Source organism: Stegostoma tigrinum, chromosome 1 (genome assembly GCF_030684315.1).
Source record: "Stegostoma tigrinum isolate sSteTig4 chromosome 1, sSteTig4.hap1, whole genome shotgun sequence".
Classification (NCBI taxonomy): domain Eukaryota; kingdom Metazoa; phylum Chordata; class Chondrichthyes; order Orectolobiformes; family Stegostomatidae; genus Stegostoma; species Stegostoma tigrinum.
In genome coordinates, this window is record NC_081354.1 from 78,748,717 (window position 1) to 78,765,404 (window position 16,688).

Consider the following 16,688-nt stretch of genomic DNA (forward strand, 5'->3'; position numbering starts at 1 on the left):
CAATTTAAAATTATACTCGATAGACAAATTAATATCCAACAAGTACAAATGAATCCTGATCATTTGACATACCACCTAATACTCTCTGTTGGGTCTAAGGTTCCAAGGTGGGGTCGTGGAGGCAGTTGGAATGTTGTGACAGTGGATCCCACACCTGCTGAGTGGGAAGGAGAATGGCAGAGGACCACATGTATCCATGTGCTGGCAGACTTATTTAGAATAAATTAGCAAAAAACAACTCATTTACGATTTCAAGTTAGAAGATTTAATATATTTTTGTGTATACAACGTTTGGCAATTGTGCTCTCTTTCCAAAGGAGAAAACCTGAAAAAAATTTCAACATAAATGCTGGAAGGCAATGTTACAATATGGTGCACCATCTAATAAAGCCAGCAAGAAATCAAAAGTAGCCTTCAAGAAAAATCTCATAAGTAGCCCTCCAGGGGGAAAACAAAATTGATCCATGACTTGAAAAGTCTCATCCTGTACTCACTTGGTTCACTAAATATCAATTGAACATAATGGAATAAAAACTGCATATTACACTTACAAATTAACTACGCATAGCTGGATGTTTATAGCATTAAAAATTTATTAGGTATTTTTCTGATCATCTGGAGAAAAAAATGGAGGCAATTGTGCAGTAGATTTCTAAAGCAAAGAAATTACATGTACAATATACAGTAGCTGCACTTACATCAATTCAGATCACAATTTTAAGAATTTTTGTCACTGTACAGAAATATTCTCTAGGTGTAGCTGAGTGTGTCTTGATTTAACTCAACTCAACACAATTTCATAGATCTGGACTTAAAGAAAAAAACCGCATACGGGGCTTTATATGAATAGAAATAAGGCTGTTGCCTCTGGAATGTTGAACATACGAGGGTAAAGCTCCAGAGATTAGGTTAACAAGTGCTTTTCACGTGCAATTTATTTTCTGCTAAAGCTTTCCAAACACAGTATCTTCGATATGAACCATTGAGGTGAACTAGGATTGTGATATGAGGCCCAATGGGCAATAAAGAAATTTTCTGCTTAATGCTAATTTTCTACAGCAGCACCCTAGTCCCTGAAATCCTACATGCCTTCCCCAAAACACAGCATTTCTCATTCAGTTGTAAGTGATGGTCCATTGCTTCACACAAGCATCATGGGATGTTGTCACCAGAGTATGTTCATCCAACCAAGAGACACCACTTATGTGATATAACCGATGAGCATCTAAAAAGGAAAAATGTTTACATATAAATTCACAAAATATTCAAGAATCATGTATGAAAACATCAATTCTGCATCATTGTCCTCATTACTATTCAGAAATTGAGGCCTACTTCAAATGCGTGAATTTAAAACTGTAGTCAACTTTCACTTCAATCAAAACAATAATCAAGTCACATTGTTCAGAACACAGTTGCTGTAGCAATTTACTCAAAAATTAAAAACAATGAGATAGTAGGAACTGCCAATGCTGGAGAATCTGAGATAATAAGGTGTAGAGCTGGATAAACACAGCAGGAAAGCTGGCGTTTTGGGTCTGAAGAAGGATCCAGTCCCAAAACTTCAGCTTTCCTGCTCCTTACACATGGTTATCTCAAATTAAAACAATGTTATCTTTTATTTATATTGAAAATTTAACATTTTTAAAATCTTCTCCGTGCTCTTCTTGCAAACTACGGCAAGTCAAAAATTCAGAACTGAAGCAGGTCATGTGCATTTAGCAAGCAAACATTTTATTGCAAAATATCTGGAAAGCGTGTGTGTATGTGCATGTCAACCTGTCTTTTCTCATTATTAATTTTGGATAGCAAGTTTGCCATAAAATGTAGGTACCAAATTTCAACAAAAATCACACAGTAAACCATTTTGTTAAGTAATATCACTGGCACATGATGGAGTTGGATTTTAAAAAAGACCACTGGTCACCTGACAAGTGGTCAAAATGTACAGGTTGGCATAATGTTATTAACTGTCAGAGCACAGCACCAGATCGGACAAAAAGAATAGTTTCCATTCAATGTACAGGAAAGAATAAGGTGTGTTTCAAACTTTTGCAAAAATTAATATCCACCATCACAAGTATAAAATCAAGGAACAACCAGACAATGCAATCATTATCTAAAATATCTGATTGTAGGCAAATCAGTTTATCAACAAGAAAATGCAAGCCTTAACAAAGGGTGTCCAGTTACATACAAGTATATAATTAGTTGCATAAGACCACCATATGGTACCTCAAGCCCGCTCTGCCATTTAATATGATCACGGCTGATCAGTTTGTGTTCTGAATTTGCACCTACCAATAACCTTTGGCTCCCTTACCTAACCAAAGCAAAATCTACCTACTTTCACCTTAAAAATATCCAATGAGTCTATTGGAGACATCAATCTAAGGTTCTCCTAAGCCTCAGAAGAAATTTCTCCACATCTTTGTCTCAGATGGGTGACCTCTAAGTTTTAATGCCTTTCCTAGCACCCCTAACACCTTCCCTGCTTATGAGACGATTTAAAGTTACAGTAAGGTGAATAAAAACATTATTGAATCATTTAGCACCCAATTCAAGAAAAGCGAAGCAGCATCAAGTTTAATGTATTCACAAACAAGTGGTTTTGAGCAAATTCACCTTTAAATTGTGATCTTTTGTACCAGTTTGGTTAATTCAACTTGACTGGCACTAATGTGACCAAGGAAAAATGACTATTTTAACTTCTGCCTCTTCAACAGAAAAGCTACATTTGAAGGTCACGGCCCTTTTCTAGCATAACTTTCAAATTAGATTTATTTTCACTTCATTTCTAAACCCAAATCATTAACTCAAACACATGTGATCAGATTACAAATCTTCAGACATCATGAATGGTTGCTAGAAAAGTCATTCATGGGAAGTGGGTGTCTTTGGTAAGGCCCATTCCTATTTGCCCGGGGGCAGTTAAGTCCCAACCAAATCAGACAAGGTAAGAATGACAGTTTCTTTTTCTAACTAAAATTAGTGAACTAGATGGGTTTTTCCTAACAATAGTTTCATGGTCATCATTACATTCCTAATTCCAGACATACTAAATTCAAATTCCACTATCTGCCATGACAACATATGAACCTGGCCCCTAAAACACCACCAAATCTCTGTTCTGTAGACTTCAGTTAAAATTATATCTATAATCAAGATTTTCCTTGAACCTCCACTATTTTGTGTAGCGAACATCTTTTCATGTGAACAGTTACGAAGGTGTTTCCTGTTTAATATTTGAGGTTTACAGATGGAAGGATTGTGGAAAGAGAAATTTTTCTAGTTTTATGGGAATTCTAAAAACAGTTCTTTTAAAACTGGTTGTTTCAAAGGCATAGTTGAGTTTTTTTATAAACTAAGCTTCCTAGAAATAATGTAACTGGTAACAACCACTTGGTCTATTGTAGACCACAGAAGAATGGTGTGTTTGAACAGTGGAGAGTGCTTTCATATCTGGTATTTGCTGGGTTTTTTTTGGGGGGAAGGGGGTGTTGTCTGGTTGGTGGTAGGCCAAAACAAGAAGCTGGTTAGAAAAGGCTGCCTAGTTAATCTCTCCTCTTTCTGAAGAGACTCATATTGAGTTCAGGGTGAATCCTGGTTATTCCTGTGACACTGTTAAAGAAATAACTTTTCAGCATTGTACTTCCTAAGCAAGCTGTGTCTGCCAAGACTTCAGATAACACTGCATGGCTACTGACTTGTGCTTGGGCACCGCAAAAATACACAAAAAGGCCAATTTTTACTTTTAATAATGTGAGCCCATGCAGAGAAAATTTTTTTTCTTTTCCGAGAGAGAGTGAGAGTGTGTTGTGTGTGTGTGTGTGTGTGTGTGTGTGTGTGTGTGTTTTGGGTTATTTAGAGGAATTAACAATTATACTTCCATATTACTGCCTATATAAAAGTTAACCAGTTATTGAATCCTCTTTTGTGAAACTTCATTTTGATAATAAATTTTGATAGTAATTGTGTTTATTGATGAAGTCAATGAACCTTTTTATTTTAAACTTGATAAAGTTAATTTAAAATATCTCTTGATAACTGGGGAAAGCTTTATTTGGTGCAGTGACTTGTGGGACGAGTAGAACTAGCCTTTATCTCCAGCCTTGGTTATAATGAAAAAAAGAGGTGACAAATGCTAAGTCCAAGTACACTGTGTTCAAGGGCTTTCCAAAGTCCATTTAGGATGTTACATTTTTTGAAAAAAGTTGAGCAACTGCTCAGGCAAGAACTTCTTCTAAAACATTAGATGTTGTATACACTTAAATTTTACTTCAACCTTTAATTTTTTTTTTTAAGAAGAGTAAAGGACAGCCTTCAGCTCAAATGCTTAGTCAGTCAATAGTTAACCATTTCAAATACTTCATGTAAATCTAATGTCCTGTCTTATCAGGGTAATACAATCATTTGAGCATATTTAAGACTGGTTAGTTGTTGCTTAGTTGATATCTTGGACTGTAAGCTCTAGAAGTCTCATCCCAGATCCTCACTCAGACCACCTAGAGCATCAAACTGCATTTGCTCAGAGGGCAGAATGATGGCTGGTGAGAGATGCAGAAATAAACAAACATAGTATTACATCAAATGCTTTCCTCCGGTTACAGCTAAAAATTGATTGATGCTATGAATGCAGCCAGTGTTACATACTTTTAGTATGGTTATTGGAGGCAGTAGGTGAGAAAAGTATTAATACTTAAAATGCTAAAATTCATTAGATCTTAGCAAACTCAATTCAAACAGTTCACAACCATTAAAAAGGCATACTTTGAAGCACATTATAAATACCTGGTATTTTGAATATTTTATTTTGATCCTTTAGGGTCCAGATGAAGACTAATCCATCCATCCCACCTGTTGCAAAATGTTGATTGTCTGGAGACCATGCTATGCAGAGAACTTTAGCGTGATGCCCATAGAAACTGTCTTCCTCCTATTAAAATATAGGTTGTTAAAAGATTCTCCCGTTCCACCACAGCCCCGTCTACTCAAATATCGAGTATTTTTGCATGACTAGGAGCAAAAGAAAAATATTTCAATAGATTTCTAGATAGAAGGGAAATGGAGACAGCACAGGTAAGCGGCATGAAATGGATGATCAGATTGACTTGTGCAGCAGACTCGAAGGGGGAAATGGCCTATGTCCTATTTGTCTACTGGGGGGTGTACAATATCATTCAATACATTGAGTCAACCTACAGCACAACCCCAATATGGGAACGGCCAAGTTCCTTTATTCGGATTCTCATCATTGTGGGAAACAATTTTTAAAAGAATTTGAGAATTCAAAGATCTAACCTGCTTTCATCTCAGCGAAACAGTGTCACCGCATATATTACTCGATCTCCATAATCAGACATCCCTATAAGATTTTTTTCAACGTAAAATGGAAATCAAATCTGGGAAAAAAAGACACGTTTTTTTGCTCCACATTCATTCCTCAACCTCCTCCGGCAAGTGGTCATCATACTCAATATGGTTGTCAAATGCTGCCTGCCCTCACTTAAGTTACTCATGATTTCTTCTTCAAGGCTACCCAGCAGCTATCAACTGAGTCCAATCTATACCATACATTCCAGCAAGATTGATTGCTGGGAATCGTACTCCTGGGCAAACTTCATTATCTCCCCACTACTCTTTAGCATTTGCTTAAAATCTTCTCTCTTCGTGAAAAGGTTACAGGAATAGCAGAAACAAATCCCCCTGGTTTCTGTCCTTGCTCATTTTTAGAAATAACTTTACTTTTCTTAAAAACGTGTTTGCTGTAATCCATATTTAGCTATCTTCCACAGCAAATACAGGTGAGCTACAAGGTGTTAACAAGCAGTTATGATTTAAGACTTACATCAAGTGGGGAGAAAAATCTTTATTACTTTAAATCTCGAGATGAATTGATCAATCACAAATGAACAGTCATACTAAATATTACTAAGTGTACAGAAGTACATTTTAGATTCTTTGGGGATTCGACTTCATCTCAAGAATAAACTTTAACGTTGAAGATGTACAGATCCAAATTGTGCTCCAACGTCCCTTCTAAAGGAAGATGAGGAAAGATTGGAAGAGTTAAACATGGATAGTGAACTGGACGTTAAACCAGAGCAGGGAGAAAGATTAAAAACAAAAATAACTTTAGAACAAATAACAGGCTTTGCAAAGATTTTAAAAATGTGGGAAGATAAAAGATGGAAATTCCAAACTGCAAGGATGAAGGAACCAATATCTCTGGCAGGAAGTAGAGGGGTGAAGGTATATGCGGCAGATGAGTCAGAAGATGAACAAGTGTCGATTTAAGGCTGAAGGTGCTAAGTGTTATGGCTAAACAAAAGGATTTTAAGAAGTGAGGTATCACACCTCATTGAGGTAGTAAGCTGCAAATCAAGTTCCTCTAATCCTAAAAATGTCAAATTACACAAAGTCCCCAACTTATCTGTCAAATAGATCCACGTCAACAGAAAACGCAGATCAAACTTCTCTACTGAAGAAAAACTGGTATTCATTAGAAATAGATTCTAACTACAGGTAAACAGCTATGAACTGTCAATATAAAATACTACCAGTTAAACTCCGAGACAACAAAGTGTGGAGCCTTCCCCTCTCTCCCTATTTATTCCAGAACCCTGTCCCCATCCCCCTTTTCTGATGAAGGGTCTAGGCCCGAAACGTCAGCTTTTGTGCTCCTAAGATGCTGCTTGGTCTGGTGTGTTCATCCAGCTCCACACTTTGTTATCTGAGATTCTCCAGCATCTGCAGTTCCCATTATCTCCGACTAGTTAAACTCAGACTCCCTTCTTAAAAAGAGAAACAAATCACATACACAGACAAACAGCATAGGTGAAGTTAAAAAAATACACTACAGTAACAATTCAATGCCATCAGTCCTCAGGATTCAATGGTATGTTCATTTCCTTAAGTCCTTCAAGTCTCTAATCTTTTGCTTCAGGTTCTCTCCCATCTTCACAGGAGGCACAGAGCAACTGGCTCACAAGTTATAAAGTCTCTGACTTTTGGCTAAAAGCAACAGCCTACAGCAGCTAATAGCAGAAAATAAGGGAGCAGAAAATAAGGTGGCTTTCTTCATGCTTCAGGTATTTTACTAGAGAAAGAAAGAGACACTAGATTTCTGGAACACGAGGTGAAGGCATCTCACTATTGCTCACATGCATAAACAGTTCAGCCACTCAGGAATCCAAATAGGTGGTACTCAACTGACTGCAGTTGCTCACACCAAATCAGCTAAACCTCACTTTGTATACACTCACTGTTGATGGACCGTCTACAAAGAGCCTCCTATTGTTTGAACAAAACATCATTGTGAATACAACTTAAAATGGGTTTCATTACCTCGCCTTTTCAAAGTGCAGCAATCCCTTCCACAATCTTTGTTTTTAATCTTTTCTATTTAAGGCTACAATTAAAAACACAAAAATAAGATGTCTTTAGAGAATTTGATGTTCCAGGTACATGGGTTGTGGGGGGAGGTGGCAATGGGAAGAGGGGCAAGAGATATAGGTCTGCTGTTATGAGAATATGGAGCAGGTAGAATGCAGTGAGAAATGCTTATGAATGACTTTGAGTATTGGATATTTTGCAGAATGAGAAGAATGGAAAATCAACAGGTCAGCTTGACAGTACAGAATTTCAGTGGTAATGCTGTTAACTTATGCAAAGAGCTGAGTAGATTAGATTCCCTACAGTGTGGAAACAGGCCTTTCAGCCCAACAAGCCCACACTGTCCCTTGAAGCATCCCACCCAGACCCATCCCCCTATAACCCACACAACCCTGAAGACTACAGGCAATTTAGTATGGCCGATCCACCTAGCCCGCACATCTTTGGACTGTAGGAGGAAACCGGAGCACCCAGAGGAAACTCACGCAGACGCAGGGAAAATGTGCATACTCCACACAGACAGTGACCTGAGGCTGGAATCGAACCCGGGTCCCTGGTGCTGTGAGGCTGCAGTGCTAATCACTGAGCCACCGTGCCGGCCTATAACATTCCAGGTTTGGAGTTAGACATAACACAGTGTGGAGCTGGAAGAACACAGCAGACCAGGCAGCAGAGGAATAGCAAAGTTGACCTTTCAGGTTGAGACCCTTCTTCAGAAATATAGCCCCATTTCTGAAGGGTCCCGACCCAAAACGCCAACTTTCTTACTCCTCTGATACTGCCTGGCCTGCTGTGATCCTCCAGCTCCACACTGTTGTCTCAGGCTCTAGCATCAGCAGTTCTTACTGTCTCTGGAGTTAGACAGAATGTATAGAATTCAGTTGGAGTTGGGAATAGTCTGGTTGAGGGTGAGCATATAAAACAATCTTAAAAAAAAAATGTTCAAGTAAAGCATTCTGGAGAGAAGACAAAAATAGTTGAATTAATTTTGGGTTAGTTTAATGCACATAGACTAGATGCAGTTCTGAACCATATTAACTAGTTTTCTAAACATGAAGCAAAATTATGTTCAGACATTATAAATGAGAAGGGGGATCAGAGATAATGGGAACTGCAGATGCTGGAGAATCCAAGATAAAGTGTGAAGCTGGATGAACACAGCAGGCCAAGCAGCATCTCAGGAGCACAAAAGCTGACATTTCAGGAAGGGTCTAGGCCTGAAACGTCAGCTTTGGTGTTCCTGAGATGCTGCCTGGCCTGCTGCGTTCATCTAGCTTCACACTTTGTTATAAATGAGGAAAATCTCGTTTAACAATATTATAGGAAATAAAATTACCTTGTAGTTATCTGCAACTGTAAACACTGTTGTGACTTTATTTGCAGAACAGACAGCAAGGGTTCCACCATCAGGTGAATAAGACAATGCAGTCACAGGTCCCAAATGGCTTGGAGACAGAACAGAGTGTTTTTGCAGTGTAGTACCTTGAATCGAATATAGACGCACACTGGAATCCTAATGATTAAGGTAAACACAAATAAAAGTTAAAATTGAGAAAAACAAACTTTGATATTCAGCTTTTGTTTTGTAACAAGGCAGACAGCAATGAAACCCCTTCCAAATGTCAAACCTGTACCTATTCTTTTGTGTTATGATGCACTTCGTTTTTGCTGATATTTTTGAAAGATCAACACAATCATCTAAGTGGCAGCAAATTTAAGTTAATTTTACAACTAGAAGCTGAATATTTCAACAGAGCATTAATTATCCCTGAAAGCTGAAAAGCAGAGAACAATATTAAATTTCATAGAAAGATGAGAACTTTAGTGAACTTATACTGTGATGTTACCACGGTTTTTAAGAGTAATATTTTGTCCTGGTAGTTTCTTTTAAATGAAGAAAACTTGAGATTAGGTTACGAGCAGTCGTCTCAAAGCCAATAAAGAAAACAACTTGTGAGGGCTTGGTCAGAGATAATGGGAACTGCAGATGCTGGAGAATCCAAGGTAACAAAGTGTGAAGCTGCATGAACACAGCAGGCCAAGCAGCATCTCAGGGGCACAAAAGCTGACGTTTTGAGCCTAGACCCTTCATCAGAGAGGGGGATGGGGAGAGGGTTCTGAAATAAACAGGGAGGGGGGGGGGGGGGAGGCGGACCGAAGATGGATAGAGGAGAAGATAGGTGGAGAGGAAAGGTGGGGATGGGATAGGTCAGTCCGGGGAGGATGGACAGGTCAAGGAGGCAGGATGAGGTTAGTAGGTGGGAAATGGAGGTGCGGCTTGAGGTGGGAGGAGGGGGCAGGTGAGAGGAAGAACAGGTTAAGGAGGCGGGGACAAGCTGGGCTGGTTTGGGATGCAGTGGGGGGAGGGAGATTTTGAAGCTTGTGAAGTCCACATTGATAGCATTGGGCTGCAGGGTTCCCAAGCAGATTATGCGTTGCTGTTCCTGCTGACGACATGGCCGTCCTGGGCCTCCTGCAGTGCCACAATGATGCCACCCGAAGGTTGCAGGAACAGCAACTCATTCTGCTTGGGAACCCTGCCGCCCAATGGTATCAATGTGGACTTCACAAGCTTCAAAATCTCCCCTTCCCCCACTGCATCCCAAAACCAGACCCGTTCTTCCCCTCCCCTTTAGTGCTCCTGAGATGCTGCTTGGCCTGCTGTGTTCATTCAGCTTCACACTTTGTTATCTTCTGAGGGCTTGGTTCTTGGCTCTTTTTTTTAAAAACGTTGGAACAATAGGTGGGGTCAAGCTCCCACACAGAACCAGGACTTTGAGTTTCAGCTTTTGGCAGTTGCTGAGATCTTGAAGCTCGATGTGGAAGCTCTTATTCCTCTTTGTTACAGCTAAAAGCCAGAGTTCTCTTCCTGCTGCTAGAATTGCATGTGAAACAATTTCAGGGCCTAAACTCTCCCATGCCCTTGCCCCCGATGCCACACACCAGTCCTCGTTATCACAGTCTCCCATTACTCACTACCTACTGTTAGCCACTAACTGTCCCCATTAATAGCCGTTCACCCTCCGAGCCAGATTGTTATCAACTCCTTTGTCTGTCCAACTCTTCTTCTCTCTCTATTGATTCAAATCCCAATTTATTGTTTACTCCTTACCACTGTCCCCCAAACCCCAATCTTCTGCATATAAACCAACATTTTCCTAGATACCATTAGTTCTGAGTAAGGGTCACCAGACCTGAAACATTAACTGATTCCGCACCCCCCCAACCGCCACAGATGCTGCCAAACTTGCTGAGCTTTTCTGGCAATTTATGTTTTTGTTCCTATTTTGTTGAACGTATTACATTTGTGTTTATTGGAACAGTTAATTAGTAATAGTTTATATAAGTTACCTTGTTAAGCATTTCAACAGTTACAGTTAAGCCAATTCTTTTGTATGCATTTTAACTGTAGTATATAGATAAGAGTGTGCTTTCTTAAAGTTGAGTGGTTTGACCAAATGAATTGCATCTGGACACCTTACACTTAAGAAATTAGCCTAGACCCTATATTAATATATTCTGAAGAAGTCTGTATTGATCTGTAAGTGTACCAAAAAGCATATTACTCCAATTCTAAATAAATAGATTTTCCGAATACGGCAAAAATATTTTTAAAATTGAAAAAAAAAAGGCGTTTCTTACGTTTCCACCTACTGCCACAGTTACTCCACCAGGGTGAATTGCTGCACATTCTGGTTCATAATCAAGGTTCTCAATCATAAAAACCTTCTTCTTGTCCTTTAGCAGTACAATCTGTACACAAGGGAATATTTAATAACCTTTCTGTAGAAGCTCATGGTCGCAGCTTGAGCATTAGCAATCAAAATAACAGTTTGAATTTAATGTGGTAGAAATTATTATGTTTTTATTAAGTTTTTTTTCCCATTGAACTAGAGACAGAAGAGACTTTACTACATTGTACATTTGGATTGATGAGGATCGGGGCGTGGGGTGGTCGTGGTGTACAGCGGAGAGTTCCGCTGCCTTTGTGGCTGGTTTACGATGCAGAGTAAAGCATTGGTTCAGTTCCCACTTGCTGAGGTTATCATGAAGGGTCCCTTCTTCTCAACCTCTCCAACCGCCTGAGATGTAGTGAGAGTCAGGGTTAAATCACCAATTACCTCTCTCTAATGAGAACACAGACCTATAGTCTGGTAGGACTAGGGCAAAGTTTTACATTTTGTTGTACAATAGCCAAAAACATTGTTACATTCCACCTTCTATTTTATACTGTTAAGATTAACATTTTGTATTTGGATTAGAAAAGCCCCACATAAGTTCGCACTTGAGCACAATAAAATGCTATATATTACAAACATGAAGCAAATCTGATCACTGTAAACTAAAGAATCTTTAAAAGTGTATTATTACAGATATCAGATGTGAAGTCACAATATCCACAGTAGGTAATAGTTCAAAACAAAATTACCTGCTCAATGCAAATAGCCACTGTGTAGCCACTAGGACCAACTGCCACATTCTTAGGTTGAGTATCCATCTTTACTGCATTTTCAGGTCTGCAAGAAAAAGATATTCATTTAGAATATTAAGTTGATAGAAAACTTAGACCAATACTGTTAGCATTAGACGTAAAAATCACAGAACCATTCCAGGACGGGGAGAGGCACATTCGGGTTATTGCAACTGTCTAGCTCTCAATGAGAAATTCAACTTCTTTTAAAATTCACCCATAGAATGAGAATTGCTGGTTATGCCAGCATTTATCACCCAGAGGTAGTTAAGAGTCGGCCACATTGTTGTGGGTCTGGAGTCACATGTAGCCCAGACTAGGTAAGGAACGCAGTTTCATTCCCTCAAGAACATTTGTAAACCAGGTGGTTTTTGACGATTGGCTACGAATTTATGGTCAGACTCGTAATTCAAGATTTCTGCTGAATTCAAATTATACCATCTACCATGCAGGATTTGAACCTAGATCCCCAGAACATTATCTTGGTCTCTGGGTTAACAATCCAGCAATTATACCATCAGGCCATCACCTCCCCAAGTGACATTCCCCCTCTTTCCTGAAACGTAATTTAATTTTCTCGTCAATGTGTTGGAAGTGATCAAGACAATACCAGGCAGTGCATTTCAGGTTTTAATGACCTGCTGCAGTTTCTCCAAAGTCACCACTGTTTCTTTATCCAATCATCTAAAAATTTGCTTCCTCGAATTCTATCCTTCTGCTAATGGGAAAAGCTTCTCCCAATTTACTGTGTCCAGAACATTCTTCATTTTGAATGCTTCAAATTTCCCTTCAAGCTTCTCTACTCCAAAGTCTTAACATCTCTTGTGTGACTGAAGGCCCTCATCACCAGGATGACTCAATTTTCTCTGCACTCTCTGCATAATGCCTTAATATCTCTCCTGAAGTGAAATACTCAGTGTGATAAGTGCAAAATACCAGATGAGACCAAACCAGTGTTTTTGGTAAATTTGACATAACCAACTAGTTCTTATATTGACCCCCATAAGTTTAGAATAATGCCAAAAGTTATATCCTCGGGGCAAAATTCAATAACTCCTGCAAAGGAAAAGACAAAAGCATCAGTACGGCGATCATGATGTGCAATGAACAATGCTCATTCACTGCAAGGCAGTCAGCATTTCACTTTATGCTTTGTGCTTGCTTTCAAAAATTTCAGTATCCACTCAATACCTGGACTTTGCTACTGATTGCCTGGTTGTGTCAGCCATAGTGGTTAGCATAATATAAAGCCAAAATACAAACAAATGCTTCAGTTCTGCTGAACATTTCTGTGGACAAAGGAAGAGTTCGTGTTTTTCGGTCTGTGACATTTCATCAGATTTGGAAATGTAATCTATTTCAGCAAATAAAAGGGGCGTGTGTGCATGGAATGAATGCAAGAGAAAACTGGATGTGGAGAGCATAAGATATGAAATATATGCAACATTTCACGTAAGACAGACTAAACAGTGGTATTGGATAAACAGACAGATAAAAAAGGGCATGGTGAATGTGTAGATGCTGTGTGAAAAGAAATTAATGGAAATAAGAGGAAAATGACAGAAATTAACAAGATAGTCTTCTGAACTGGTCATAGGTACACAGACTGCAAATTACAGAGCAGTGGAAAAATAAGTGCTGTCCCTGAAGCATAGGAGTTTCATTGGAAATCTGTAGCAAGCCAAACAGAAAATGTCAGAGAGGGAGAAAGGTCAAGAATTAAAATTATAGCTGACTGCATGTATCTGCATATTAATGTTCTCACGACAGTCAGCAAGCCTGCTTTTGGTCTCTGCAGCGTAATACAGACCACAGTGAGCAGTGAATACAGTACGTTAAATTAAAAAGTCATGCCAGTAAATTGCTTCTGCATCTGAAAGGAGAATTTAGGGCCTCAGACAAATGTGAGGGGCAAAGTGAAATGGGTAGGTGTTCCACTACAGATGTTTGATTAACAAGAAAACAGAATTATGAAGTACAAGCAAAAGTGGCCTTCAGGCCAAATTTGATCAGCTATGCCTTACTGAATGGCCACAGTAAGTCTGCACTTATGTTTGAGTAAATGTTGATTGATTTCCTGCCCTTAAAGAAGCTGGGCTCTGAAGGTCTTGGAAATTGGACTGTGGCTTTAGAAGAGAGATTAGAAAGCAGGACAACCATGCAGCCAGAAGGTCCTCTAGATACACAATCAGAAGGCATGAGAAGCAAATAATCATGGAGGCCAATACCCAGAGTCAAACTCCGAGTACCTGAGTGTTGATCTTAACACTGCCAAGTGTCATTCATCTAAAAGTTTAGTTTGCACAAAAAAAAACAAACAGCTGCAATTATAATACGTACCCTATCCTAATCCATGAGGCAATCTTAAAGGAATTGCCCAAAGCAACAATCAGGCAGAAGAATATCTAAAGAAATGATTGAAGGAGTGGAGTTCTTATGGCAATGGTCACATTATTCAAAATATGGGCCAAAATGACATTTTCCTCTATTGCACGATTAAGTGCCACGGAATTGGAGGCAAGTGTTAGCTACAGGCGAACGAGTACACTGCATATCCTAACTCCTTCAGAGGAGACAATGCCAGTTAATATCAGTAAAATCATTTACTAAGGCCTTGACCAGTGAGGGGGTTAAAACTAAGCATAACCACATCACCGTATCTTATCGTCTCTCCTGGCATTCTACCTCATGTCTATCCAATGTATCCTTCTGATTTACGGTCAAAGTACTCACCACCTCCAGGCCACAACATTACTAATTCGTCTTTCAGCAGCCAAGTACTGCAAGATAGCCAAGCAGTGCAGCAACATCAAGGCGGACAGTGAAGATTTAATTTATAGGGAATTATGATGTTGACTCAGCGGAGTTGCTTCAACCCCAGCTTGAAAGGGGCTGTCCAATTTACATGCATCCTTTCCCTTTCACCACTTTAGCTACTGAGGTATACTCCCAAGAGGGTGACAGCAGCAACATGCAAGAAATTACTGTCCTCTCAGGATGATGGCATTCATCTTTCCACCCTGCCAAAAACCCTCACAGGTGAAAAGCCTGCCCAGACTGCCCTGTCCAAAGCAATACTGGGCGCAGTAGGGGTAAGCCTGGAGCTGCTATACAAGATTTAAAGGATAGTCTCTTCTTCAGTTGAAAGTCAGCAGCCTTACAATATATTCCATAATTTGCCACTAGTGTCCAATTTATGATGATTGTTGATTGATGTTATACTTTATGCAGTATGTTGCATTCTTCATGCAGATGAATAACCTCTCTCTCTGTGCCAAAAGACCCATGTCCCACCTGCTTCAGAGTTATATCATTATGTAATAGATTATCATCACCAAAACGTGTCCAAACAGATTTATTAAAAGCATTTTACTAACAATATCACCCCACAGCATCTGGCTCGATTTGCCTTAAGTTTGTGCTTTTGTTAAGAATGCTATTTTGGAGTTCTAAGGGCAATTGCATTGTTTAAAAAATACAAACAGGTTCAAATACATAATTGCTCACACTCTACTCTTAATATGAAAATGGTAAGTAACACACAAGGAGTGTGTACAGTGCAGCATATTTGAAGGCCATTTCTGAAGTTTGAAATAGTGACCTGTATTATTCACCTCCAAAGTCTCTTTGCTTTTATCTAGCTTTGCAGAACTCCTTTTTAGAAATTTCCAATGGGTTCCCTTCACCTTCACCCTTAACTCACTCTTCTACATCCTGTACACTGGTGACACTGTGCATACCAATGAGACTGGTTTCTGCATTTACCACTCTCACTCCTGCACTGCACTCTATCCAATCTACTGCGTTTGCTAAACCTTAAGCTGAGGAAGGCTAACATTAGTATATTGGTTCCTAGCATAATTTCCACTCCTTTGTTACAACTGCATTCTCCTTCCTTATCTGTAAACTGTTCACTGCTATGACAACTTTCTTGACCCAAAAGATGATACACCAATCCCAAAGTCTATGTTAGGGGTGTTAGCCAAGTGCAAGCATTGTTAACAGGATATTGAGTCATACAAGTTCATCACTCAACAAAATTTCAGGGAATATAGAAGAAAACAATAAAACATGTATAGCACAGAATCTTACCTGTATTCTTTTGAGCGCAAACAAGTGAAACGGACTGTATCATCCATACTACAAGAGACAATCTCATTGGAGTCACTGGCCACCATACATGACACTTGGTTTGTATGTCCTTTCCCTGCAAAAGCATCATTCTCTCCAGTGTCAGCATTCCAAACAGGTGAGATCTTATTCGTCAAGGAAATGCAAAACAAACTTGCCAAATACATTCAAAAATTTTACTTGTTACACTTGAAAGGAGCAGTACTATTTCAGTAGAGTGTCTCTGGAGTGGACTGGGCCTATGTATTTCTTAATGTATGGGTTTTTGTTTTTACAAAAAAAATTTCAATGGAACAAAAATGTTTACATCTTTGATTATCTTTAACAAGTAAAGGGATTCAAGTATTAGCAGTATTGCATTTTAAAAGGGGTTAGGATAAAAAGCCACAGGATGTAGGCCTTAAAGATTCAAAATTCAGAAGAGACAAGAATGGTATTATTGACTGGCTACGTAACAAAAACACTGATCAGTGAAGGAGTCTGAAGCACTAGACAGTAAACTGTCTGTCATGGAGATAATACGAACAAGAATAGTCACCTAGCCAATGCCTCTGAATAAGGTCTGGTAGTGAGGGGGAAGCTTGCTTAACAAGTCCTTAGTCAATGGAGGTTGAGAAAAGACAAGCCTTCCAGTCATGGAAAAGCATAATCAGACTATTTTTGATAATATGGCAGGTCACCAACTTATGAA

General features: G+C 39.1%; 1 protein-coding gene across 1 annotated transcript in view; it reads right to left on the bottom strand.

The window, feature by feature from the left end:
* Positions 1 to 242: 242 nt before the first annotated feature.
* The window catches only part of wdr1 (WD repeat domain 1), a 53,872-nt gene continuing 37,426 nt past the window's right edge, over positions 243 to 16,688 (bottom strand). Inside the window, exons 10-15 of the mRNA XM_048533531.2 lie at positions 15,959 to 16,115; positions 11,825 to 11,912; positions 11,038 to 11,148; positions 8,732 to 8,908; positions 4,792 to 4,936; positions 243 to 1,225 (exon numbers count right to left, since the gene is read on the bottom strand). Coding sequence (XP_048389488.2) covers positions 1,116 to 1,225; positions 4,792 to 4,936; positions 8,732 to 8,908; positions 11,038 to 11,148; positions 11,825 to 11,912; positions 15,959 to 16,115 — 788 coding nt within the window. The 3' untranslated portion in view covers positions 243 to 1,115. The remainder of the gene's footprint in view (positions 1,226 to 4,791; positions 4,937 to 8,731; positions 8,909 to 11,037; positions 11,149 to 11,824; positions 11,913 to 15,958; positions 16,116 to 16,688) is intronic.